At 47.0% G+C, this 27018-nt stretch overlaps 2 protein-coding genes across 8 annotated transcripts in view; one reads left to right on the forward strand and one right to left on the reverse strand.

Moving 5' to 3' along the window:
• The window catches only part of EPB41L1 (erythrocyte membrane protein band 4.1 like 1), a 143654-nt gene that overhangs the window by 98209 nt on the left and 18427 nt on the right, over nt 1-27018 (reverse strand). Inside the window, exon 2 of one of the 7 annotated variants that reach the window (XM_049868835.1) lies at nt 23040-23090. The exons of 1 other annotated variant lie outside the window; for it this stretch is intronic. The gene's annotated coding sequence lies outside the window, so the exon portion shown is untranslated. Of the gene's footprint in view, nt 1-23039; nt 26200-27018 lie in introns of those variants that run through there. 5 more of the 7 variants (XM_049868839.1, XM_049868841.1, XM_049868840.1 and 2 more) reach the window with 5 other exon arrangements.
• LOC126067330 (glutamate receptor ionotropic, NMDA 2D-like) overlaps nt 17386-27018 on the forward strand; it is a 28582-nt gene continuing 18949 nt past the window's right edge. The window contains exon 1 of the mRNA XM_049869131.1: nt 17386-17477. Within this exon, the coding sequence (XP_049725088.1) occupies nt 17386-17477 (92 nt within the window). The remainder of the gene's footprint in view (nt 17478-27018) is intronic.

Genomic DNA, 27018 nt, shown 5'->3' on the forward strand with positions numbered 1-27018 from the left:
TGTAAAATGGGAATAATCACAACACCTACTTCGAGTGGTTTTAAGAGAACTAAATGCAATATTACGAGGAAAGTGTATTGCATGCAGCAATGCACATGCACACAAGTAGCTTTTGTCATTCATTATGCTGAGGCTTCTAGGCGCCCCCACAGATCCCTACAGGTCCCCACGGTGGTTGCTTGTGCCTAGCTGAGTTCAGTCCAGCCTTTGGAACAAGCCAATGGCCAGAACCGTGCCCGTAAGAGAGCTCAGAGAGTCCAGGCTTGGCAGTGGCCTTGCTGGAACTGCCTGGAAATGACCTCCTCCACTCTCTGTTCCCAATTTCACGGCCTGGGTAAACTGCTGAGCAGATTCTCAGTGTGACGCAGTCTGAACCAGTCTCTGTCTCATAAGGGTGAACATGAGAGCAACAATCAGGGCTGCCAACTCACCTACCCACTGGCCATCACCATGGGCTGGCCCCTTGCCCCAGAGCACCTTCTGGGTGGGTGACCTAGGATCTGATAACATCAACACCAGAGGGCTTTCAGAGATCCTGTGTCATGGATTGAATCGTGTCCCCCCCCAAAAAATGTGGTAACATGGCTAGTCCATGATTCCCAGTGTTGTGTGATTTTCCACCATTTTGTCATCTGATGTGATTTTTCCTATGTGTTGTGAATCCTACCTCTATGATGTTAATGAGGTGGGATTAGTGGCAGTTATATTAATGAGGCAGGACTCAATCTACAAGATTAGATTGTGTCGTAAATCGATCTCTTTTGAGATATAAAAGAGAAAAGTGAGCAGAGGGACGGGGGGACCTCACACTACCAAGAAACAAGAGCCAGGAGAATACTGCATCCTTTGGACCTGGGATCCCTGCACTGAGACACTCCTCGACCAGGGAAGATTGATGACAAGGACCTTCCCCCAGAGCCAACAGAGAGAGAAAGCCTTCCCCTGGAGCTGGCACCCTGAATTTGGACTTCTAGCCTCTTAGACTGTGAGAGGGTAAATTTATATTTGTTAAAGCTATCCACTTGTGGTATTTCTGTTATAGCAGCACTAGATAACCAAGACACCATCTCATCCTACCACTCATTGTACAGATGCTAACACTGAAGCCTAGAGATAAGCAGGGACCTGATTAAAGTCACACAGTGAGCAGTGGCAAAGCTGGAGCACAACCTCGGGCCCTCCTAACTCTCTGGTCGGTTGGAATTTCCAATTTATTTTGCCATCTCTATTTTTTGTTGTATCAAGTTTAAGTTTGCACATTCAAATTGAAAGCCTGTTTCTGGGAAGTGGCCTTATGGGGAAGGGTGAGGACTTTGGGACCAGACAGACCTGGGTTCAAATCCCAGTCACACCCCTTTCTAACTAAGTAGCGTTTCATTTATTTACACATTTGAAGACAATGGAGGGCAGAGGCTAAGAGCTTGAGTTATATCCTAACTCTGCCACTTCCTGGTAGACAAGTCACTTTACCAGTCACTGCTTCAGTTTCCTCTTCTGTAAAACCTGTGTCATAGTCATTTGAGTATCGAATAAGAAAATATAAACATACCAAACACTCAGTACATAAATTGTTACTACTCAATAAGTTGTTATTACTATTACCTTCAATGCTGTGATTGGGGCATGTTGCCAGCAGGCAGCAAAAATTACCTCAGTCTCAAAGCTCTAGCTCTCTCAGTTCTCCTCATGGAATCATAGAGTATTAAAGCTGGTGAGGGCCCCATTTTACAGACAAAAGAATTGATGCCCAGAGGGAAATGACTTGCTCACAGTCATGGAGCAAGTTAATGAGAGAGGATGAATTAGAACCCACGTCTCTTGATTCCTACGCACTCATTCCATAAGCACAAGCCTTTATTCTCCAGGTAGTTGTGTTTTTACGTGGATTTGAGTAGGAGGATGGTGTTTAAAGGCTCAAATACCAAAGTGTCGCTGACCTTGGCCAGAGCAAAACTGGAGCAATCTTACCATCATGGCGGCCCAAGCCAGAAGCAGGGCGGAGCTCCATGCCAACAGACCAAGCCAATTGGGCCAACAGCCAAAGTAGTGCCGTAGGCAGAGCTCAGAGCCCTCTCACCAGCTACATAATAATTATGGGATTAGGGATAAAATTAGTCACTTGTGTAATTATTTTGCTTAGAACAAGAACAGAAAGGGCCTTTTTTAAGAGCTGTTCCTTGGCACTTCCCAAGAGTATTCATGCAGCGATGCAGATGAGTGCATACAAACCCAAACATATATACACACACAGCAGTTATGGCAGCATATGGAGAGGGCTGCTTGGCTTCCGGTGACAGTGCCTCACAGTGGGTCCCACACCTACCAGTCCTAACGCTGAAGCCCTGAGTTTACAATCTCAGATTTTTGTTTCATTAAACATCTTTATCACACTATAACAGGGCACGCTTCCTCCCCTCACAGTCCCCCATCATGGAGCATCTGGTGGTACAGTCCCTTATGCCCCTCTGCAACCACAGCATCTCAAGCCTGGGTTTCCCTAGCCTTTCATCCGTCTTTGATATTGGGGGTACAATTCCAGCAGTACCTGGAGCCCACTAACCCAGGGAGATGCTTTGCACTGGCCACTGTAGTAGGCAGAATGATGGCCTCCCCCCACCTGTTATCTACATCCAAATCCTCAAAACCCGTGAATATATTACTTTACATGGCAAAAGGGACCTTGCACATGCAATTAGGTTAAGAAGCTTGAGATGGAAAGATTATCCTGGATTATCTGGGTGGGTCCAATGTAATCACAGGAGTCCTTTTAAGTCAAAGAGGGAGCCAGAAGAATGAGAATAAGAGAGGGAGATGTGACAACTGAAACAGAGGTTGGAGTGATGCCATTGCTAGAAGAGGGCCATAAGCCAAGGAATGTGGGCAGCTTCTAGAAGCTGGAAAAGCCAAGGGAATGGATTCACCCCTAGAGCTTCCAAAAGGAATGCAGCTCTGCCAACATCTTGATTTTAGCTCTATATCACCCATTTTTAGATTTCTGACCCCCAGAAATACAAGATAATAAATTCGTGTCATTTGAAGGCACTAAGTTTGTGTAATTTGTTATAGCGGCAATAGGAAACTAACAGAACCACCTAAGAAAGACTTGGAGCCTACCTTTCCCTCCAGGATTGAAGTCCCTGTCTAAGCCCCCTCCTCAAGAGCTAACCAGGGAGACCTCCTGGAACCAGGGAGTATCCTGAATGTACCTTTAGGGAAAGGGCTTGAGCTGAGGGCCCAAGCTCTAACCCAGAGAGATACCTTTGGATGGACAGCACCCCAGAAAAAAAAGGATGACCCTGGGAAGTAAGGGTGAGGCCCCATCTCATGGCTCCAACTCCAGTGACTCAGCCTCTCCAACATAGGGAGCACCATAAACTGTACCATCCCCAGAAGTAGCCTGGCATCAGGGAAAGAAACCACCCAGAGGCTAGGAAGACTGGGTTCCTCTCTCTGGGCCTCCTCATTGTCATCATAGCTCAACATGTATCAAGTGCTTGTATTAAGTGCCAGGCTGAGTGCTTAAGCATTTTACACCTTTATGCAGATGATAAATCCTTATAAAAACTCTGTGAGGTAGCTCATTCTCCATACCCATTTTACAGCTGAGGAAACAGGCTCACAGAGGTTAATAGACAAGCCTGGTTGAACCTAGGTAGCCTAACTCCACAGCCCTATCCTACTTTCCATCTTAGTGCAAATGACAGGGCTGGCCAGAGGATGGTCCTGAGCAGCCCCTATACAGAAGGAACAGGCTCTTTAGACCTGGACTTGGGGAGGAGTTCAAAGTAGCACAGCAGTTCAGCAAGATTTACGGAGCACCTGAATGACATTCACAGCCTTTAACCCAGGAATTCTCCTCCTGGGACCCTACTCTAACAGACATCCTCTGAAATACAGAAAAAATGGTTTAAGCAATGGTCATAGCGTGGAAACAACCTGAATGTCCATCAACAGAAAAATGAGCAGGTTGTTCATGCATTTAATGGAATCCTCTGTACCAACACAGAAGACAACTTAAGATACATTGTTAAGTGAAAACACAGAACACCACAGAAGAGGCACTAGGAAGGATTATGGCTATGTAGGAAAAGAGTAATGGAAAAAAGTTGGAAGGAAACACGCCAAACTCCCAACAATACTCAGGAGTAATTTTTTTTCCTCCTCCTGATCTCAAATCTCCATACTTTTTTACTACTTTCATAATTAAAAAAAAAAAAAAAAAAAGCCACAATGAAGCCCTGAGGAACCCACACTGAGCAGTCAAGGAGAGAAGGAGGGACAGTGAATAAGAGCAAGTAGGAAGGTAGGTAGCAAAAGCCAGAAAGAAGGTGTGGTATCATGGAGGTCAAGGAAAGAGTCCCAGGATCAGTGTGGCCCAGGGAGGTGCTAGCATCCAGGACAGTTGTCCGCCTGCACCCAATTGCATTTACAGCACAAAACAGCTACTAAGAAAGATCTAGTGGTTGACTCACACACTCCCCACTGAGGAGCCAGGAGTGCCCCCCAACCTGTGTCCCCAAGAGCAGCACATACAATCCAAACCAGGCACCTTGGAGGAGCAATAATGCACCCATAACCATCCACTCCCATCCAGGCCCAAGCAAAATGGAGGAGGCCTCATGTAAAAAAAAATGGGTCTGGTCAGAATTTTCTAATGTCTTCAGGACTCTTTTGGTTTCTAACAAATCACAAATTCTACCACCTGTGTTTCCACAGGGAGCGACATGCCACACATAGACATACATACACACACATTCACACATGCACACACACACACTTATTCACTGGCTGTCTTCTTGGGCCCATCCCTTAGCCTTTTTGAGACTGCCCCCTATATTCTATGCCTCCTTGATATAAGTGTACACACAAGTATGCCCAGAGTCACTTCCCCATTCACATCAGATGTATATTCACCCACCCACCCACCCCCATATGTACCCACCAGCTTTCCTTCTTCTCCTTTCCTCTCCCTTTCCCTCTTCACCCACCTCATCACTGACCCCAGGTAAACCTGAGCAAAGTAGAGAAGGTTCCTCAGCAATTCAGGACCGACTTCAATGTTCCACTCCTGCCCCCCACCACATCCATGGCAGACAGTGGCTAACCCCGGGCTGCTGCTTCTAGAGCCCAGAGGCGAGGCAGGCTGGGTTACAGAGCTAAACGCTAAACCAGGCTCTGAAGGGCAATGACCTAAGATGCCAACTCCAACCCTTAACCACTGCCAACTCTGACCCTCAATCTAGTGAGTCAACAAGAAGCTAGGCTGAGTCACTGCCAGATGTTCCCCATTACACCCCCATTCTAATACAACTGACATCCCTTACTTCAGCCCACAGCCCAAATGTAAGGCCATCCTCCAGATCAGCCTGTGGTATGAGAGCGCTTGGCCACAACCAGGCCAGTACCAATTAGGCCACCCCCTTTCCTGCCAGTGAGCTCAGCCTCATTACTTTGCTCCATTTGCAGCTCATCTGAAAAATCCCCATCTGAGGTCCCTGGAGGATTTTAAAAGTGTTATTCAAACATTAGCTCTGACACACGGCCTCCCCCACTCAGACATTACCCGCCCGAGGCAGCACTTTTTCCTCCCTGCTTTGTGGCACTGCCAGGAATGAGCAGCATCTAAGCCCCACCAGAGGCACCACAAGTTCCAGAGCCTATAACCCCTCCTCACTCCTCACTTAGGACGTTCCCCCATCTCCCTCTCCTTTTTAAGGGGAGACAGAGTAGGGGACTTGATGTCTCCTGTATGGCTGGCATGTCATTTCATTCAACCTTTGCAACAAACTTGTGAGATGGCGATATGATTCCTGTGTTATAGATGTGAAAACTGGAGCTGAGCAACATTCCCAAGTCACCTACCCATCATGTGGTCGCATCAGGACAGCTGGGCTCCAGGGCTCTGCTGACTGTGGCACCCAGCCCGGCACAGTCTGCCCTGCATACTGCCCCAGCCCCACCCTGCAGCAGAAGTCATTACTCCTTGGCTTACTGCCCTGAGCCTGGCTCCAGGTGCACAGGATGAGAACAGGAAGGACTGCGGGATTTAGGGCTTCTAGAACAAACTTCAGAGAATATACTACTTTCCTACAATTCTAAGGCTGGTTGTAGCTCCCCATCCTGACCTGCATCTTACAGGGCACCTACAAGAGAGAACATGGTCAGAGCTTAGCAATGGGCCAGATGAGAGCTATAAAAGTTCAGGGAGGAGAGACTAAGGGATGTGTGTTCAAGGAAGTTGGGGGTGGAAAGACCAGAGTTTAGCCCAAATTTCTTCATTTTTACAGGTAGAGAAACTGAGGCCCAGGGAAGGAAAGGGACCTACTCAATGCCAAGAGTGAGACTGTGGCTGTGCCAAGATTAGAATGCAGGTCCCTTACCCTTAGGTTAGCTTTCCTGGACCTAGAACAATGAAGGGCCTGGAGTAAATCCTGCCTGGGATAAACAGATGAGTGAATGAACAAGAGGACCCATCTACACTAGAGCTGAAAGGGTAGAGCACAGAAACCTACATGTTGCTTCTGTGGGGCCTCAGCCTCATTCTAGTCTCTCACCCCATGGAAGATGTAGGCAGAAGGGAGGCCCTTCCATTCACCAAAGCTCAAGCTCCACCAGGAGCCAATCAGAGCCTTGGAAGGAGGCAGGAACTTCGGTTTCCCTGGCAACGCAGACAAAGGCATCTCTTCAGCACAGCAATCTGCTGGAGTCTGGATGTCAACTGTATTCTACCCGATCCAGACAGGGCTCTCCTTTCCTTTTATCACAAGGAGGGGAACCAATACAATCGCTTCAGTTTTAGCTCCCAACTCCCAGTCATGCTTCCAGGCCCATCTTTGACGGGGAGAAGAGATATGGGTAGACCTCCAAGTTGGGGGCTGAGGACAACAGTTCAGTCCTTTCCAGGTGCATGCCTCTGCCTGAGGCCAGGGGTCTGTGGGTGTCCATCAGTTCACCACCCCCAACTCCTCCTACAAAGGCAGTGAGAGGAGTACCAGCCACAGAACCACAGGAGAGCTCATAGCTAAAAGTCAGGGGCCTGGGCCCAGGTCCAGTTCTGACATTAATGCACAATTGGACCTTGAGCAAATCTCATCCCCTTTCTCTTGGGGCCTCATTTTCTCCACCTGCAAAGTAGGGGAATTAGAAAAGGTAATCTAAGACCCAGGGTTCTTTAGTATAACAACTCCCAGTCCATCCACCAAAATAAATAAATAATGGGGCAGAGGGAGGCGGGGCAGAATCTTACACACCACTTTTGAAAAGTTGCCTAGCCTGAGTCTCATGCCTTGGAATATACAAAACATTCCACTAACTGGAAATGACTCTTTATACACTTTGAGGAGAAGGAAGAAAATCACAAAAAAACTGAGGAATTCTGAGAAACAGCTTCCAAATAAGATCTCCAGCTTTGACCACCTACAGTCCCGGCCACCATACCTTCCCCCATCACATCCAGTCCCTAGTGCAGTGGGGAAGAAGTGTGCACAGTGTCCCCACTCAGGCTCTCTCACCATTATGGGAGGAGCCAATCACTCAGATTTTAGAAAGATTTTCCCTCCAACAGTTGGAACAAAAAGCCAGGCTTCTCGGATGCTTCTCAATTCCCAGAAAAGTCAAACTACAGACATCAAAACCCACATGCATTCTCCATGCTTTCAGCTCTATAATTCCTTCAGCCACCCAACTGAGAAATCCTGTGTCATCCAAGATGCTCTCGCTTCCTTCCCACTCCATTCCCCTATACTTGACTCAGCCCTAGGCTCTGTCCACCCTCCCTCTTTGCCCACTCTCTTTTCCCCTTCCGTGTGCCTAAATTTAGATTCATCACTTCTCATCAGAGTCACACCAACAGCCTCTCCATTGTTCTCCTGGCCTCCAGCCTTGCCCTCCTGATCCATCCTTCCCACTGCCAGAAATCAGATCACATCATTCTCAACCTAACATCCTATAAACCTGTTGCCAACCCTATAGGATGGAGTAGAACTGCTCTGTATGGTTTCCAGGGAGCAGCTGGTGGATTTGAACCCGCCTGCTGCTCCACTTCCTTTTCCTGGGGTCCCCAACAGGGCACAGCACACAACTGCCCCCTCCTGTTTCAGGCCTCCACACTTTTTTCTTTGCATTGTGGCGCTCTCTGTCTGGAACACTCCTTCTGAGTTTTAAATGAAGGATAAAAGTCCACCTTGAGTGAGTACTCAGTATGTGCCTGGTACTCTGCTGAGCCCTTTCATGTGCTCTACCACATTTATCCTCGCTAAGATCCGGTGGCGCAGTGGTTAAGCCCTCAGCTGCTAACAAAAGGTCACCCATTGTAACTCACTAGCAGCTCTGTGGGAGAAAGATGTGGCTGCCTGCTTCGGTAAAGATTACAGCTTTGGAAACCTATGGGGCAGTCCTACTCTGTCCTATAGGGCCGCTATGTGTCAGAATCTACTCGTCAGTAATGAGCTTGGTTTTTCTTTTTTTTAAGACCTTATAAGGCAGGTACTAATCGTAGCTTGTTTACAGATGAAGAAACAGAATCAGAGGTGTGAATTAAACTTGCCAGAAGTCACATGGTTGATAAGGAGTGGAGCCAGATTACAAATCCAAACCATCTGACTTCTAGGTTGCTCCAACCCTCTATCCCACAGGAATGATGCAGTGGCAATGTGGAATCAGGAAACAGCATGTTCTCAACTATGTCCTTTCCTTCTAGGCTTGTGGAAATGGTCTGCCTCAGAGGTTGACTCCAGAGAGGGCCCACCCTGTTTCTCTCTGAATTCACCCCACCCCGCCCCCTATACCACACAGCATGGCCTCTCCATGTACAAGGGAGTGTCTAAGCCTGCACCTCAGAAGTACAGCATTAGCTTGACAATTAACAGCCCAGTAATGACTTGCAGCCACTGTCTCTTAGGCAGTCTAAACTCTTTGGCCAAGCATCAGAGACTGCCATAATCTGGCACCAGCTCATTTTTTAACCTTAATTGTCCATTGCCTCCCCTTCCCCCTGCACTCATTCATACTCTAGCTATAGTGAACTGATGGGTATTTACCAATGCTGCCACGTTGGATCTCACTAAAAGATTCCATTTACTGAGCACCTACAAAGAGCCATGCCCTAAGTCAGGCATTCAACTAGCTCTCTCTCATTCCCTACAGTTCATTCATCCATTCATCCAACAAATACTTGTTGAATACCTACTTTGTGGCAGGCACTGTGGAGTCAAGAATGAGTATGACATACAAAGAAAAAACAAATAATTACAAACTGTGATAAGCATTATGAAGAAATCAAGGGATGGAGGTAGAGAGCAGCAAAGTTGCGGAGGGGCACGGGAAGGGGCCTAGTTAAGCTAACACATGAAGGGATAAGAAGGAGCCAAGGCTGCAAAGAGCTGGGAAAGAGAATTCTAAGGAGAGGGAACAGCAAATGCAAAGGCCCTGGGGTGGAAAGAATTTGTTAAATGAACAGGGAGAAGATTCCAGTGGCTACAGGAAATGACCGATGGAAGATATGGCTGGAGAAAGGGAGGCAGTTCATTCAGGGTCCTGTAGGCCATGCTAAGGAGTTTAGATTTTATTCAAAAGGCAGAGGTATGACACTGAATGACATGGTCAGATTGGTGTGTTACAAAGATCCCACTGGCTGCCATGTGGAAAGGAGACTTAAGAGTATAGATAATGTACATAATGTATGCAAAGTAACTAGCATAACACCTGACACATTAAAAAGGCGCACAATAAATGCTACTTTCCATTTCCTTCTCCCTCTACCCCTGACCCGAGGCTGAGAATGTTTTATCTAACTCCTAGTCCTTCCTCTGCTCTATACATTGCCAGAATTTGAATATCTTGACGACCTATGATCTATATGCACCTTACTGTTAGATAGGGAAATTGTGGTCCAACGAAATGAAACAATTTGCCCAGCATCACGCAGTGGGGCGGCAGTGGGGCTGGACTTTCCTTCCTTCCCTCCTTCCCTTGAACTGGACCCTGGGTTGATCTGAAAGTCTGGAGGACAAGAAGGTGGCAAGTGCTGCAGCCTTTCCCCTGGGTTCTCCTTGCTCTCTCTCCTTCATGGAGATGCTCAGAAGGCCTGGTTCTCAGGCAATTATGAACTCAGAGTAAGTGGGGAGAAAGCACTAGAGTGCTAGGGAAAACCCAAGTAACTGCTAGAGAACGTTATCACCTCCAGGATATTCTTCTCCTGCTTGAGGCACATAAGGGCAGGCCAGACTACAGAAAAACACTTCCAATGAAGACTGATACTTATTAGGATGTTAGCTGATCCTAGCAACATCCTCAGGAAGCAAGCAAGGGCTGTGGCCCTCATTTTACCCACTAGGAACCTGAGACCCTCAGTGTTCCATAACTTGCTCAAGGATGCAGAGACAACGGCAGAGCTATAAACTAGAATCATGGAATGTGGGTATCTGAAGATCACTGAGTTCAAAGCCCCCATTGTACAGATGAAGAAACCGAGGTCCAAGAAGAAAAGGAACTTTGCTGAGTTTACATACTGAATAAGGGGCAGAGCAGGACTACTGGTCTGAGAGGCTTATGCCTCCCAGCTCCCATGAGACAGATGGAGAAGCAGGCAGAGTTGAGGCTGGTTTTGAAGGGGAGGGCAAGGACAGGGCAGCAGTGCCTCCTCAGGCCTGTGCCGTCCCAGCCCCCAGCCCTCCCGCTGTCATTAGTACGGTCATGGGTGTGGTAGAACCTGCCAAACCAGTCCCTGTGCCAGAGTCAAGTGACAGAGCCCAGAGCTACAGGGGCATAGGTGAGGCTGCAGACACCCAGAGGTAGGAGGAGGGAGGACTCAGAGAGGCTTCTCCTCTGCCTGCCAGCCCAGGCCACATGGACACTGGTCCACTGCCGATGGTGCTCACAGCTGAACCACTCCATTACCAAGAATCAGGCACAGCCAAGACTCACAGGTCTCCTATTCCTATGTGGCACAAGAGCCTGCCCTTTGTTTCCCCTCCTCCCCTGGACAAGTCACTCAGCACATTAGCTGTCACTGTCACTAAGGGAAGAGACTTGAGAATTTTTCTGAGAAGGATGACAGGAGGCAGCAAGATGGAACAAAACGACATGCCATCCCAACCACAGCTGCCAGGATGAAGTCCCACCACCCTCTACCTTCCCAGGTACACACACACTCTACACTTAACGCCCCTCACCTCAATGACCAGGGCCCAAGAAACAGCTGAGCACAAGATGCAGTTGAGGGGGGAGGGGTGGTCAGATCTGTGTCCCAGGCACAGCTCTGGGATATTCAGTGTAAACTTGGGAAAATCTGCCCATCTCAGTCCTCAGTTTCACCACCCTTCATGTGGAGGGGCTAGGTCAACTCCAGAGTACAGGGGCCTTGAAGTTCTGCTCCTACCCCACCTCTACACCAGCCCTCCCCACCCCACCCAAAGGAAAGCACAGAGGTTACACCCACCAACATGCAGGGGCCCCTGCTGCACAGGGCTGGCTTCTGTGTCAGAGGCTGCCTTGTTGGAAGCTGTTCCGCCAGCACTACTGCCAGTTCAGGCCTCCAGGCCAGCAAGAACCCCCCAGGCCAGGGTGAGGGGGAGCTGATAATGATCATCCTCCCCAACTTGTTCCTGGGGCTCAGAGTCAGGCTCAGAAACCACCCCCAGGGGCTACAAGACCCAAGAACCAACTGCTAAATAAGAAGGGGCCTTTGGCATCAACCTGGGCTCGTGTGAGCACATGACACATGGGTTAGGCAAGTGCCTCACAAACGTCAGCAGCTATTCTCATATCTCGACTGATCCCTTCCTTGAACAGACAGGGAGTAAGAGGCCCAGAGAGACGCAGAGATTGGCCTAAGGTCACATAGCAAGGCAGTGGCAGAGATGGGACCGCAGGCCAGCCCAACCCCCCAGCCCAGGGCCCCAGCACATGCCACCTCCCACAGCAGAGACATTTTTCTGAATTCAAAATCATGCATTCCACAGAGTAACTGAGATTCCTTCCTCCCTGCCCCCTGGGAACTGCCAGAGACTGGTACAAAAAACTTCCATTGAATATTGATCATGTCTTCACCTCTTGTGTTCACGTCTGTATCCAGTACCTGGAACAGTGCCTAGTATATGGTAGGAACTCAATGAAAATTTGTTGAATAAATCAGGACTCAGTGGAGGAGAAACTGGAGGCAGAGTCCATTTTTAGGTCCAGGCACTGAGATGGGGATGAGGGAACGGGGAACAAAAGATAGAAAACAGGAATCTGGCTGTCCAGAGCTCAGAATCTAACCAGGTTGTACTGGACAAGCAGGGACACTGTTTGCTCAGAGCTCCAGAAATTCTGGGCCCAAAGGTGAGAAACAGGCTTCCCCCCATCACACTGAATGTACAGACTCCAAGGCCTATGCATGTTTTTGTGTAACTTGACAAGGCCACCAAAACAGTCACTCTGTCATTTATTCAGTCAGTCAGTCACTCACTCTCTAAAATTTACAGAGTGAAAATCAGACCAACAGTCCTCCCTACCCCCAATTGCTTGTCAGGGCGCCAGACCCAGTGGCTGATCTCTGCAGTGCCTCTGGCCAGGAATTAAGCCCCCAAGGGGTGAAGGCCTGAGCTGAAACTGTGGACAAGTCACTTCTCTCTTAAGACTCACAGGCACATTTGTAAAATGGAGATGGTGACTGCCTTTTATGCCTCTCTTAAGGGCCACAAACAGCAATGGATATGAACATGCTTTGTTAACTAGGAAGTGCCAAACAAATATAGGAAATTATTAATAACAACATTGTCATCACTAGCCTGGCTGATCCCACTGAATCCCAATCTCTAAATATAAATTATCATCATCATTATGGTTATCAACAACACAGGAACATCGACCAGGTTTTAAGCACTCTGTACGAGGCCCAGTGCTACGCCTCTTGCCTGCATTCTCTCACTTGAGCTCCATAACCTTTGCAGTGAGAACTATTATCATCTCATAGGGATACTAGTATTCTCTCACAGAGAAACGAAGCCTCTCTTTCAAATTCTCATGGTAAGTGGTGGAGCAGGGGTCCACACCAGGCCTGACTGAGTATGGGGTTCAAGCTCATTTCAGCTGCACTCCACTGCCAGAGCATGAACATGTCACCTTGTCAAAGTGACTCCCCATTTGCCAGAACCCTGACGTTGCTCTAACCTCACTTCACTGGCCCTTGTAGTAACTCTCAAGGTGGGTACTCAGACCCACTGCCTTCGAGTCCATTCCAATTCATAGTGACCCCATGGGGTTTCCAAGGTTGTAAATCTTTGCAAAAGCAGATTGCCATATCTTTCTCCCATGGAGCCACTGATGGTTTCAAACCACCAACTTTTTGGTTGGCAGTGGATCATTTTAACCACTGCACCACCAGGGCTCCTTCAAGGTGGGTAGGACCTGCTGATTTTGTTGTCTCTGTTTGAAAAATGAGGTAATTGAGCCCCCATGAAAACTTGGCAACCACGTAACTGAACTCACTGATTATAGGAGACCAGCAATACATAGGACTATAGAGATTGGCTGCTCAGAGGCACCTCAGAAGAAAGACCTGGTGATCGACTTCCAAAAAGTCAGCTTTGAAAATCCTGTGGGACACCGCCCCGCCCCGAGCGCGGGGACACAGCTCCGCCCCGAGCGCGGGGACACAGCTGTGCTCTGACACACACGTGGTCGCCAGGAATCGAAGCTGGCTTGATGGCAACTGGCTTAATGGATAGAGATTGAATCCAGATGGGGAAACTGACACCCAGAGAACAAAAGGGACCTGCTCATGTCATTCGTGCAAAACTTTCTTGAGACCTTCTCCACGCCTGGTTCTTTACACCTGGTGCTTTCCCCAGGCCTGGCCAGACACACATCTGAATAAGGCAGTGTTCACTATTCTAGTTTTATAATGCTGTTTCCACCCCACTGCTAGTTTTTCCCCTTTGTACCCAGGGCTGGTTTCAGCTGGCAACTGAAGCCAATTACGTTCCAAGTCTGGGTCCTTATCTCTCCACCTTCCAAACGAAGAAACCAGCCTTCATCAGCAACAAGGTCTAGCGGCCAATTCCACTTCCACAGGCCAAGACAGGGCCAAGGAGGACCCTCTTGGTGCCTTCACTTCTTGCTGCCCCCAACTCCAGGGAGGCCTCGAGGCGAAGGAGATGCCAACGTTTTGACTTCCTGGGCAAGATCACTTAGGGGATGCCCCTGAACTTCTTTTTAAACAAGCCATACCATACATGGCCAGGGATTTGTTCCATGCCCTGGTTCAAAGGCACCTGCATTTAAGCCTGATGAGAGTCTCTAGGACAGAGATTGGCTATTATTACTCCTGTTGACAGGTAAGAAAAGCCAGGCAGAGAGAGGTGAAGTGACTTGTTCAAGATCACACACAAGCTGTTGAGTGGCAGAGCTCGGATCTGAACCAAGCTTCTGGCTGTGAACCAGTACTCCCCTTTGACCCTGCCTGCAGAATCACAAGCAGCACGACCTTCAGGGTACATCTCCAACCCCACTTCCTCAAAGGAGCCTTCTCTGACACCTCCACACTTACTTGCCTCTCTCTTCTCTGATCCTGAACAGGCTTGGGTTTTTTTTCTCCTTATTAACACTTTAGTCTCCAACAATTGGTATGGGGGAGTCTCTGCGGCCCAGCTAGGCTCCATGTTCCTTTCTTCCTTTGTGCTCTGCAGCACAGTGGTTAAAGCTTCGCACAGCCTCTGGGTTTGAAACCTAGTTCCACCAAAGTTCAGGCAAATTATGTGATCTTTCTGTGCCTCAGTTTCCTCATATGTCAAGTGAGGATAAGACTATTACCTATCTCTTAGGAAGAGGAGTAAATGAAATTAAATGAGATAGACATAAATCATTTATAACCATGCCTAGCACAGAGTAAAATCAAACCTGTTTTACTCTATCCTGATTCTGACTCCTAGTAACCTTATAGGACAGAGTAGAACTTCCCCATAGGGTTTCCAAGGCTGAAATCTTTACAGAAGTAGACTGCTACATCTTGTGCAGAGTAGCTGGTAGGTCTGAACCTCTGACCTTTCAGTTAGCAGCCAAGCAAGGGTTTAACCACTATGTCACCAGGGCTCCTTAGCATAGAGTAGGGACTCAATTAATGGTCATCAGCTTTAATGGTTCTTAGCTCACATTAATAATATTACCCCAGACCATTGAAAAATGGGGGCTGAGATGGGCCTGCCTCAGACTGAGGTCCTTCCTTTGCTTAAAATTCTTCTGTGACTACACCCCCCCTGCCCCCATGCCCTTATGAATCAAAGCCAAACCTAATCTTAGCACAGAATCCAAGGGCCTCCAGGACCAAGCCTGAGACAATCTGCCCTGGTCACTTTGCCCTTTCTTTTAGCCATGCTCCATGACCTTCCAGACCTGATCAGCTGTCATTCTCCTGGGCAGACTGCCCTGCTCTCCCCAGGCATGGTCAGGGACCCCTTTGGGTACCCACAGCCCCTGGCTCACTGCCTCTCCCTGCCCTCTGCACCAACTATGCCACATTGTGAATGTTTGGTTCTTTATCTAACTCTCCTACTACACTGCAGGCTCCTGGAGGACAGGGAGCAGTCTTGTCATACTGATATCAGCATCTCAGCATCCCCAGTAGCAGCACAATTACAGAAGAGGTGCTTGGTAAAAGTTCACTTATGAATCAAAGATTGAAAGGGATGGCCATGAAAATCTATTCCAACTCGATAAAACTCTAACTCAACTGCCCTGGCCTAGTCACTTAATCTTTCTCGGTCTCTGTTTGTTTAGCAGGTAAATGGGATCATTCTTCTGCTCTGCCTCTTCCTCAGGACTGCTGTGAGGGTCAGATGTGTGAATGTGCTTTATAAGATGTTATACTCACTAAAGCATTTATGTATTTATTTAACAAATGATCTCAGTTATTTTTTTTATTTGAGGTATGATTCCCATACTCTAACATTCACCATTTTAAGATATAAAATTCAGTGGTTTTCAGTATATTCACAGAACTGTGCGACTATCACCACTATCTAATTCAAGAATTCCAGTTATTCTTAGCAATCTCTGAGTTGCAGCCCTTAATGCTCCCTAGGAACCCAGGACTCCTTGGTTTGACCCAGATGCCACTTTTCTGGGAAAGCGAGGATGACCCCTAGAAGAATTTCTCTGCAGTAGAAGTGGAACAAAATGTAAACATTCAGTGAACTCTGTGTTCCACTTTGAAACATACTTGTGGATTTTTCTGGGAAAAGGGCTCTCCATATCAACCCAGTTCAAGCCCAGGCTTTTTCCCAGCCTACTTTTCTAGCTACTCTGAATGCAGCAATTGTGCTGACCCTAGCCTCAGTTTCCCCATCCACTCCCTGGGAGGCAGGCTAAAACATACCTGTAACCCACAGAGGGACCTCTCCACAAACAGCTAATCTTATCCATCTTGTCAGGGAAAAAAAAAAAAACTAGCCTGCTAGGTCAGCCAAGATTGGCAAAAGCAGTAGGCTGGAGTTGGATTTGGAGAACCCTCAAATATAGAACTAGAAGTGAGGCTTTATTCTGTAGGCCTCAAGAAGCCTGAGAAGGTTTGAATTGGGGACATGATCCCCACATACTGGGCTGGACCATAGAGGAAGTCCTGGCTATGGAGAGGGACTGAGAGGCCATCCTAGAGGCTGTCACAATAGCTGCCAGGCTTGGGCAATGGAAAGGGAAATTAGGATTTCTAGACACTGGCTTCTAGGTTCTAGCTCTGCTCTACCACTCATTAGCTATGTGATCTTGGAGAGGTCACTTAGCTTCTCTGTTAACCCACCCACAAAATGAGGATAATTATACCCTCTCTGCCTTACTTCTTGGGAGTACCTGGGTGGTGCAAACGGCTAATGTTCTTGGCTGCTGACCAAAAGGTTGGTGGTTCAAGTCCACCTAGATATACCTTGGAAGAAAGGACTGGTGATCTACTTGCAAAAAAATCAGCCATGAAAATACTGTGGAGCACAGTTCTACTCTGACATACATGGGGTCGCTATGAATCTGAATCGACTCAGTGGCAACTAGTTGGTTGGCCTTACCTCTCAGAATTATGGGGAAAATCAGGTGAGGTGATGAATAGAAAGGCCTTTTGTAGAAAACAAAAAATGAAGAACTTGGATTCTGGCCCAGGTGTGGGCCAGGTGATGAAGGCCATGAGGTGGAAGCACCTCCCAATCAAAGAACTCTCTTGCAGTCTCTCTTTTCCCTCTACAGAAATGCTGGAATCCCTCCAAAAAGGATCAGAGAAATCCAGAGACAGCAGAGACATTTCATGGAAGAAATACTGGGCATCTGGGCCTTGTCTGGGTGACATCTGTGAGGCCTGGGCCCCCAGAGACAGCCCACCTGGGTCTCAGGCAGGCAGTAAGCTGGGAAGAATGATCTGTTACCATGTGGGGGAAAGGCTGGGGAGCAGTCAGCATAGCCAGAGTCAGCATTTCAGAGCCACTGTTGCAGGAAGAGGAATTAGTGGGCAAGAACAGGTGAGGGAGGTCACATTCTCCTGAGTCTCCCACACTTTTATCCATCCTTCAGGAGACAATGACACAGCAAACTTAACATGTGACAATTACACCTATGAGATTGTGTCTAGGTCATCTCTTCCTCTGGACCTCAGCTTGCTCATCTGTAAAATGGGGTGATAAAACCCCTGATACACTATGAGTCCAGTTCAATAAGAATAAGTCTCATTCTTTCATCCCTTGAAACCAAGAGGGCCCCTCAAGTTTCTTCCTGAGCTGTTTGGAGAAAAATCAGAAGGTACTTTCAGAACACAGCCCAGGCTCTGACAAGGTGGTGGACGAGACTAGGCGGGGTGGGTTGGTGGGTGTGTGTTTGTGTCAGGGAGAGTCCCTCTGTGGATTAGAGGCATCATATATATCTAACTATCTATCTATCCATCCATCCATCTACTAGGTCCCTGGATGGTGAAAGTGATTTGTGATCAGGTGCTAACCTAAAGGCTGACGATTTGAATCTACTCAGAGGTGCCATAAGGGGAAAAAAGGCTTGGTGAGCTGCTCCCATAAAGACTACAGCCAAGAAAACTCTATGGAGCAGTTCTTCTCTGTAACACATGGGTCACCATAAGTTGGAATGGATTTGACAGCACCAGGTTTGTTTGTTTGTTTGTTTTATCTGTCTGTCTGTCTATCTACCTACCTACCTACTGTTGGTTCTGTTTCTCTGGAGAACCCTGACTAACACATCCACCATCCAGTTGGGGCCTACACTTCTCACATCTGAGAAGAAAAGGTGGAGGAACTGGACACCTGTGTTCAACTGGAAAAGAGAGAAGACAAGGTGAAATCTCTCCACATCTCTGAACAGTAGAGAAGAAGAAGGCTCTTTCTGTGCGACCTGAAAGCACAGCTAGCTGTCTCCATCCTCAGCTCTTTAGCTCTGGCCAAACTTAACTACCTCTGCTTCTCCCTTCCACGGCTTTTCTCAGGCAGCTCCATCCTACTGGAGAGCCCTCCTTGAATCAAACATCCAAATCCTAGCCCCCTTCAAGACCTAGATCAGATGTCCCCTCCCCTAGAAAACAAGTTTTGGTTGCTCTGTCTCCTGCTGCCCTCTTTCTCTGATCTCACTCCTCTGAACTTCAGAAGCACTTTTTCTATGCATATCTAATGGCAATTTGCACTGTGGACTGTGTCACAGTCACACCTGCACATGGATGATTGTAGAGCTTTCTAATAGGCTAGAGCTAGGCAGACCTGAGCACAAATACCAGCTGTGCGATTTATTAGCCATGTGACCTTGGATTTATCCTCTCCAACCCTCAGTTTCCTCTGGGAAATGGAGGCAATAACAGTACCTACTTTATAGATTTGCTGTTGCAATTAGATGACATAATGTGCATGAAGCATTTAGCATGGAGCCTGGCACAAAGTGAGAGCTCAGTAATGTGGCTTATTTATTATGGTGACTTTTTGGGCAGATTTGTGAATGACGAATGATGAAAAATAAAACACCGAACATAGAATCACACACTGGATGGGGATGGATGGATGAACATGGAAGCAGATCTATGTACAACATAAGGAAGCCTTTTCCAACAGGCAGAGTGATACAACCTGGGCCTTGGCTGCCTCTACAGGTCATGAGATCCATGTCCCTGGAGCAGCATGTAAGCAGATGAAAGATGGCCACTTGACCTACCACAGGCAGACCTAGTGGTAATAGCAGGGGCTCTGAAGCCAGACTCCTTGGGCTTGCAACCCAGCTCTTCTTCTTACTTAATGTGTAACCTTAACTTAGCTGTGCCTCGGCTTCCTCCATCTGTAAAATGGAGATAATACTTCTCAAAAAAATTAAACACAGAATTACCATATGATTCAACAATTCCAATCCTAGATATATACTCAAGAGAATTAAAAGCAGGGATTCACACAGATACTTGCACACCAATGTTCACTACAGCATTATTCACAATAGCCAAAAGATGGAAACAACCCAAATGTCCATCAACAGATGACTGGATAAACAAAACATATCCATATCCATGTAATGGAATATTATTCAGGCACAACAAAGGAATGAAGTACTGGTACATACTACAACATGGATAAACTTTGAAAACGTTATGCTAAGTGAAAGAAGTTAGTCACATAAGATCATGTATTATATGATTTAACTTACATAGAATATCTAGAATAGGTAAACGCACAAAGGCAGAAAGTAGGTTAGTTGTTACCGGGAGCTGGGAAGAGACTTTCCGTTTGGGGTAATGAAAAAGTTTTGAAAATGAATAGTGGTGATGGCTGAACAACATTGCGAATACAATTAATGCCACTAAATTGTACACTTTAAATTTCTTAATTAAAATTTTAAGAAATGGAGATAATAATAGTACCTACCCAAAGGACTGTCATGAATATTAAATAATATATATAAAGGAACAGAACAAGGCCTGGTACAGGGATAGTAAGTGAATGAACATTAGCTATAATAATTGTTACGGATAGAACTGTGTCCCCCCCAAAACCTGTATCAATTGGCTACACCATGATGCCCAGTATTGTGTGACTGTCTACCATTTTGTCATCTGATATGATTTTTCTATGTGTGGTAAATCCTACCTCTATGACTTTAATGAGGCAGGATTAGAGGTAGTTATGTTAATGAGGCAGGACTCAATCTCTAAGATTAGATTGTATTTTAAGTCAATCTCTTTTGAAATATAAAAGACAGAAATAAGCAGAGAGACAGGGAGACTTCATTATCACCAAGCAAGCAAGGAGAGCCAGGAGCACGCGCATCATTTGGACCTGGGGTCCCTGTACGGAGACGCTCCTAGACCAGGGGAAGATTGATGACAAGGATCCTCTCCCAGAGCCAACAGAGAGACAAAGCTTTCTCCTGGAGCTGGCACCTTGAATTTGGACTTCTAGCCTCCTAAACTGTGAGAGAATAAATTTCTCTTTGTTAAAGCCATCCACTTGTGGTATTTCTGTTATAGCAGCACTAGATAACTAACACAATCATTGTTTATATTTATATTAATATAACTAAAGAGGGAGTTATGGCCCCTTGCAGGCCTGTGAGCTGTTCTCCTGTTACCCAGGACTCCACTAACATCCTACTGCACTCCTGTGGTTCTGTCTGTATCGAAGCCTTCCTATCCCTCTTCTTCTGGTGATCTATCCTGCCCCTCCATTAGATACATGGGTAGGCCCAGGACCCAGGCCTGTTCACTCAGAATATCCCTACTCCCCTTCCCAACAATAATGATTGAACCAAGTAGAGTCCTTTCCTTGGATTGATATACAAATCCTAAAAGAAAAACTGCTCCCTTTTTCTACTTGGGTTGCTAAGCTGAAGTAGCAGACAGCCAGCTCCTAATAAGGACACAGAGGAGAAACAAGTAGTGATAGGAGAGAAATGGAGAGTCCTAGTGGTGTTGAACCCCATTTATAGTCTAAAAGAACCTGATTCCTTATTCTTCAATCTCATGAAGAGCCCCCGGATTCATTAAAGTCCTTTTTTGGTTTAAGCCACTTTGAGCTGAGTTTTTGCCATTTGTTTCTGAAAAAGCCATGCTCAATTGTACACACCCTAACCCACATAAGGTTTGTGCTGGACCTGGGCAGGGCCGAGCAGAGGCCAGTTTTATAACTGCTCCTGTACATTTGGGAACAGCCCCTTTCATCTGGGCTGCAATGGACAGTTTGTAAAGCATGTTCTCAAGAATCACCCTGGCCCAGTGTTCCTAAGACATTGCTCCCTGGAGCCCTGGGAATCTGCAGCGGTATCTCCAAGATCACCCCAGGAAAAAAGGGCAGTAAGGAGGGCAGGATTCTGTGTAAATGGCCCTCAACTCAACCAGAGAAGTTGTGTTAGAAATGCTGCCCAAAAATGTTTGAAAAACTCTGTCCTGATTAACATTCAGAACAGCACTAAGGGCTGATATGTATTCCCATTCTACAGAAAAGGAAATCAAGGCCCAGAATGGGGAAGTGATGAAGCCAAAGCCACAGAGCCAGTAAGTGTCAGAGCAAGAGCTCTAATGTGGGGCTCTGAACTCGCAAGCCAAAGCTCCTCAACAAACGACTTCCACTGCACAGGCCGCCTGTGAAAATCCGTCTTCACTCCCATTTCCTGTCTTCTCCAGTGAACTGATGGCAGTTAAAGCCTAGTCTCACCTTTCCAGGCTTTGGCCCCTATGGTGTCACCTGCCTTTGAGCTTAGAGGGCTTCAGGAAGCTTCAGGAACTTGTGGAATAAATGTATGAGCCAATCCCTACTTCCCCTTACACACCTCCCCCCAACCATATACTGAGTTCCCTTCTCCCTGCCGGCTTGCCAAAACGTCAGGGAAAGGCCAGGCAGGCCTCCTCCTGGGAACTCCTAATCCACCTCCTCTGTCCTGGCTATGCTGTGGCTGTGGACAGAAGATTCCTTGTTTCCAGTGCTTCCTGCTCAGAGATCTCCGTGGGGCCCATATGCTGGCAGGAAGGAGCCAAACTGCTCCTTTTAACTGGAGTGAAAGTCATTCCCTCTACCTGCACCACCCCCAGGAGCAACAGGGTCCCAGCTCTGTTCCCCATTCAGTCTACTTGCCCCAGTCTGGCTCAGCCCCACCCCATCCCCATAACTCTGCCCCTCCACACACACAACACACCCCACAAAACAGAGAGGTCCACTAGAGAAACATTTAACCAAAAATAAAAACCAGAGGATTCTAGAATGACACATCTCAGCTCTGGCAATTGTGCTTTGCTAATAACGCCACAGTGACATCTGCATATTACTTTATGATTTCCCAATCAGCATAACTTCTTTGGCTCAGTTCCCTCTCTACACCCTTGCCCTTCCAGAGTCACAAAACCTCAGAGTCAGAAAGGGGTTTTGAAATTCCCTGGCCCAGTGGTTTTCAAAGTACTTTGCACAAGCCAAGGAAGGATTTTGTGGCATTGTCTGGGGAGACTGCTGACGGCTGCAACTCCTTTAAGATGTTTTGTACATTGAGATTCTTTCGGGTTCATTTGAAAAAGGGATTTCCCTGCTGGAAAGCTTGAAAACAACTCATTTAGTCTGATCCTACCTTCCCCCAACCCCTAATCTGATAATGTATATATGGGAAAACTAAGGTCAACCAACGGGAAGGAAGGCAGTTGCCCAAGGTCACATAGTAGTCAGTGACAGAGCCTGAAGGAAACACCCTATCCAAAATCCAGTCTACAACCTAGGAGTAGCTGAGCAAAAGAAAACAAGGGCTGCAGGGTCAGCAGATCCAGCTTCCAGGCCCAACCCCATCGCTCACCAGTCATGGTGGTATGAGTGAGCAATACAGGCAAAACATGTTGTCTATTATACAGGGGTACTTAATAAATGTGCATTTCAGCCCCTACCACAAAAAAAGTCAAAACCAGGGATAACCCTTGGCAATGAACCCCATCTTCAAATCCACCAGAAACCTGCAGCCTAGACCCTCACGCCCTGCAAGCAGTAACATACTTCCAAACAGAGAGACTAAGGACCTGGAAGACCACTTTGTCCAGCCTCAGTAGAAGAAAAAGGCTGAGCCTTTGTAACACTCACCCCTCCTCTGTCCACACCAGCTCCCTGGGGGTGAGGACGTCAGTCACGCACCTAGAAGCAGGAAACAGTGTTAGCTCCTCAAAATGTGATTTCATGGACTCAGCATGGAGCTGGAAATTGAGAGGATGGCATTTGACTCTGAGGAACCTTGGGGAAGTTGCTGAACCTGTTGAACAGAAAGGCCTGTGTGACTATACATAGAGAGCAAAGGGGAAAGTCACAAACATGAAGCTGGAGAGGTCAGCAGAGGCCAGGCCAGGCAGGGCCTTGCAGTCCAAGGTAAAGAGTCTTTATTGTAACAGCAGTGGAGAAACCACTGATTTGCAGGGTAGAGAATGAATTGGAAAGGGGCAGGAATACCTTTAGGAATACCAGTTAGGAGGTAGTTATGATTGTCCAGGACAGATACAGCAAAGACTTTGACTAGGGTAATTGCAGTAGAAACAGAAATACCTGCTCTAGAAAAGGTATCATGAGATATTTAAGAGGTAGTATCCACAGAACTGGAGCCCTGGTGGCACAGTAGTTAAGAGCTCAGCTGCTAACCCAAAGGTTGGCAGTTCGAATCCACCAGCTACGCCCTGGAAACCCTATGTGGCAATTCTATTCTGTCCTATAGAGTCGCTATGAGTCAGAATTGACTTGACAGCACACAACAACAACAACACCCACAGAACTTGGTGGTGGGCCGAATTGGGATTGGTGTGAAGAAGAACAGGGACCTGCCTACCATCAGGCCCTCCCAGGTCAGTCCAGAGGTCTCTAATGCCCAGGAAAAAAACATACCCATTTTTCTTTCAATCTGGCCCAGCCTTGCCTTAGTCTCCCCATCTGTGAAATAAATATTATTGGACTCAGTGATCACTAAAAGTTTTTTTTTAGCATTAATTCTGTGCTGGTCTAATTGACTCACAGAGTATTGAAGCCACTTTTTAATGTTCTTCAAGCCCTAACTACAGACCCTGCCTAGTATGCAATGGGCCAATGGAGGGAGAAGCCTCAGGACCCCTGGACTCACACTCTGAACAGTAATCTCCAAGTGGGATGAAGTGTTTCCACTTCATAAGGAACACAAAAATCAGGCAAATAGGAAGGCCACTGCGGGCTGGGGTTGGACCAGCAGGAGCAGAATCTGTGTATCCTAATACCCTCTCTCTTTGCCCCAGCTCCAGGGGCTGGCATGGGCCTCAGGACACTACTCCCGCATCTCTAACTTCAGTCACCTGGCTGGTTACAGCCTGCCTCCCAGCCACTGTTTCCCTGTGTTCAGGCTAACCCTGGGAGGCCAGAGAGTGAGCATGCCTGGAAGGCAGTATAGTACAGTCCTTATGAGCTTGGGCTCTGGAGTCACAGAGAACTGGCTTGAATGCTGGCTCTACCACTTTCTAGCTATGTGGCCTGGGGCAAGTCACTTTACTTCTCAAAGTTTCCTCATGTAGAATATAAGAGTAATAAGCCTGCTTCCCAGGCTAACAAGAGAATAAAATGAGGTAATGCAGGTGAAGGACTCAGTTAGTGCCTTGTTAAAATAATCTAAGAGGTGACAACTTCTGTTTACAGATGCAGAAACTTAGATGGTACAACTCACTGAAGACTACTACAGTGAGTAAGTGGCAGAGCTAGACCCCTATATTGGCAGCTAGTTGCTAGAGCATGGGTTGTTAACCACTAGGCTGTACGCACACTATTTTGGTTCCTGCTTTTAAGATGAGGAGATTAAGGCTAAAAATTGACAAGTGACTTACCCAAGGCCACAGAGAGAGTCAATGGTAGAAGAGGGATTTGAACCCAGGTCTCCTTGATTAAAAAAAGCCTATGGCTGCCCCCACGGACATCCAGAAAGCACATGTGTGTGGAAGAGGTTCAGACTTCAGGGCCCTTTAAACTTAGAACAGGGACAAATGCAAATATGGGCAGATGGGGGCCCATGGGTGGGTAAAGCTACCTTGAGAGGAAGCCAGAAGGAGCTGGTCAAACAAAAGCCTCTTTCTCAGAAGCCTTCTCCTGGGACTGGCCAGGAGAGGAGGGGGCTGACAAGTAGGGTCATCCATCCTGCCAGGGCTGAGTTGAGGGCTCAATCTAAACAAACAAAAACAGTTCCAGCATGGCCACCAATTTGCTGTCCCCGCCAAACACACACACACACTCAGGTCTCTGTTTCTTCAACTCAAGAATGAGACAGTTGTACTGAATGGTGTCTAGATCCCTTCCAGGTATTTAAGACAGTAACATTTCCTCATAAACTCCAGACTCCTGGTCAGGCCCTGCTACTATAGCCCCAAAAGGCAGGTTCTTAATGCTGGCTCCCATATTAACGCAATAGGGTTAAGAAGTCCTATATTCATGTTCTGACTGTATGGCCAGGTTACTTTCCTTCAACAGGACTCAGCTTCCTCATCTGTAAAATGGGACTTGTCTTTGCCTGATCATCTGAAGATTCAAGGAGCTCCGTCAAAGGCAAGCAACCCCTTGAGGTACAGTAGAAAACATCCCCCAAGTCCCCATTCCAACTCCTCCACCAAGCTCTTTTAACTCCTCCTTTCCCTCTGGCCCATGGTCCATTCAGACAAATGGAACGACTGAATAAAAGCTGATGGATGCAACAGTAATAGCAACAACCGCCACCACAGCTAATACCTGACTGTTTACAACGTGCCCAGTACTGTGCTAGCTGCTTCACTTGGATTTTATCTCAGGTAATCCCCTCAGTCACCCAATGAGGTAAAGCTAACCATTAGTCCCGATTTACAGATGATAGACTAACCATCAGCAAAGTGAAATGACTTGCCCAAGGTCACACAGCGAGCCAGTGGCATGGCCAAGATGAGAGCCTGGATGCTGGCTCTTCATTTGATATCAGAACCCCTGATCTTATCCTTGAGGCTATAGGGTAATCCAGGGCAACATTTCTCCATGGGGCATGGAGTTGGGGGAGTAGAGTTGGGGAGCTGAATATATCTACCCTTTACTCCCCTGCCTCTGACCTGTCCAAATATCTAGACTTTATACCAGGGCTTCCTTCTGGTTCAAACCTCTGCTGAGAATTTGCATTTCTACCCCAGATATATTAAATCAGAATCTATTTTTTTTCTTTTTTAAATTTTTATTGTGCTTTAAATGAAAGTTTACAAATCAAGTCAGTCTCTCATACAAAAATTTATATACACCTTGCTATATACTCCTAGTTGCTCTCCCCCTAATGAGACAGCACAGTCCTTCCCCCCACTCTCTCTTTGGGTGTCCATTCAGCCAGCTTCCGGTCCCCCTTTGCCCTCTCACCTCCCCACCAGGTAGGAGATGCCAACACAGTCTCATGTGTCTACTTGATCCAAGAAGGTCATTCTTCACCAGCATCATTTTCTATCCCATTATCCAGTCCAATCAATCAGAATCTACTTTTTAACTAGGTTCCCAAGTGATGGGGGTGTGTGTGTGTGTCTGTGCACGTGCACGCTTTAGGTGAAAGTTTACTCAGCAAATTAGTTTCTCACTTAAAAATTTATATGCGAATTGTTTCGTGACTTTGTTGCCATCCCCACAATGTGTCAGCACTTCCCCTGCCTTTCTGCCCCTGGTTCCCTGTTTCCATTCGCCTAGTTTTCCTGTCCTTCCCTGACTTTACATCTTTGCTTTTGGTCAGGTATCGTCCAAGTATTTGGTCTCATATACTTGATCAATCTAAGAAGCACATTGTTCATGTGTGTTATTATTTGTTTTATAGGCCTGTCTAATCCTTGGCTAAAAGGTGAACTTTGGGAATGGTTTCAGTTCTGAGTTAGAAGGGTGTCCAGGGCCATAGTCTCATGGATTCCTCCCGTCTCTGTCAGAACAGTAAGTCTGATCTTTTTCACGAATTTGAATTTTGTCCCACATTTTTCTCCCATTTGCTCAGGGCCCTCTATTTGTGATCCCTCTCAGAGCTGTCGGTGGTGGTAGTCGGGCACCATCTAGTTCTTCTAGGGACACGCTAGTGGAAGCT

This window comes from Elephas maximus, chromosome 25 (genome assembly GCF_024166365.1).
Source record: "Elephas maximus indicus isolate mEleMax1 chromosome 25, mEleMax1 primary haplotype, whole genome shotgun sequence".
In the NCBI taxonomy this organism is placed as follows: Eukaryota; Metazoa; Chordata; class Mammalia; order Proboscidea; family Elephantidae; genus Elephas; species Elephas maximus.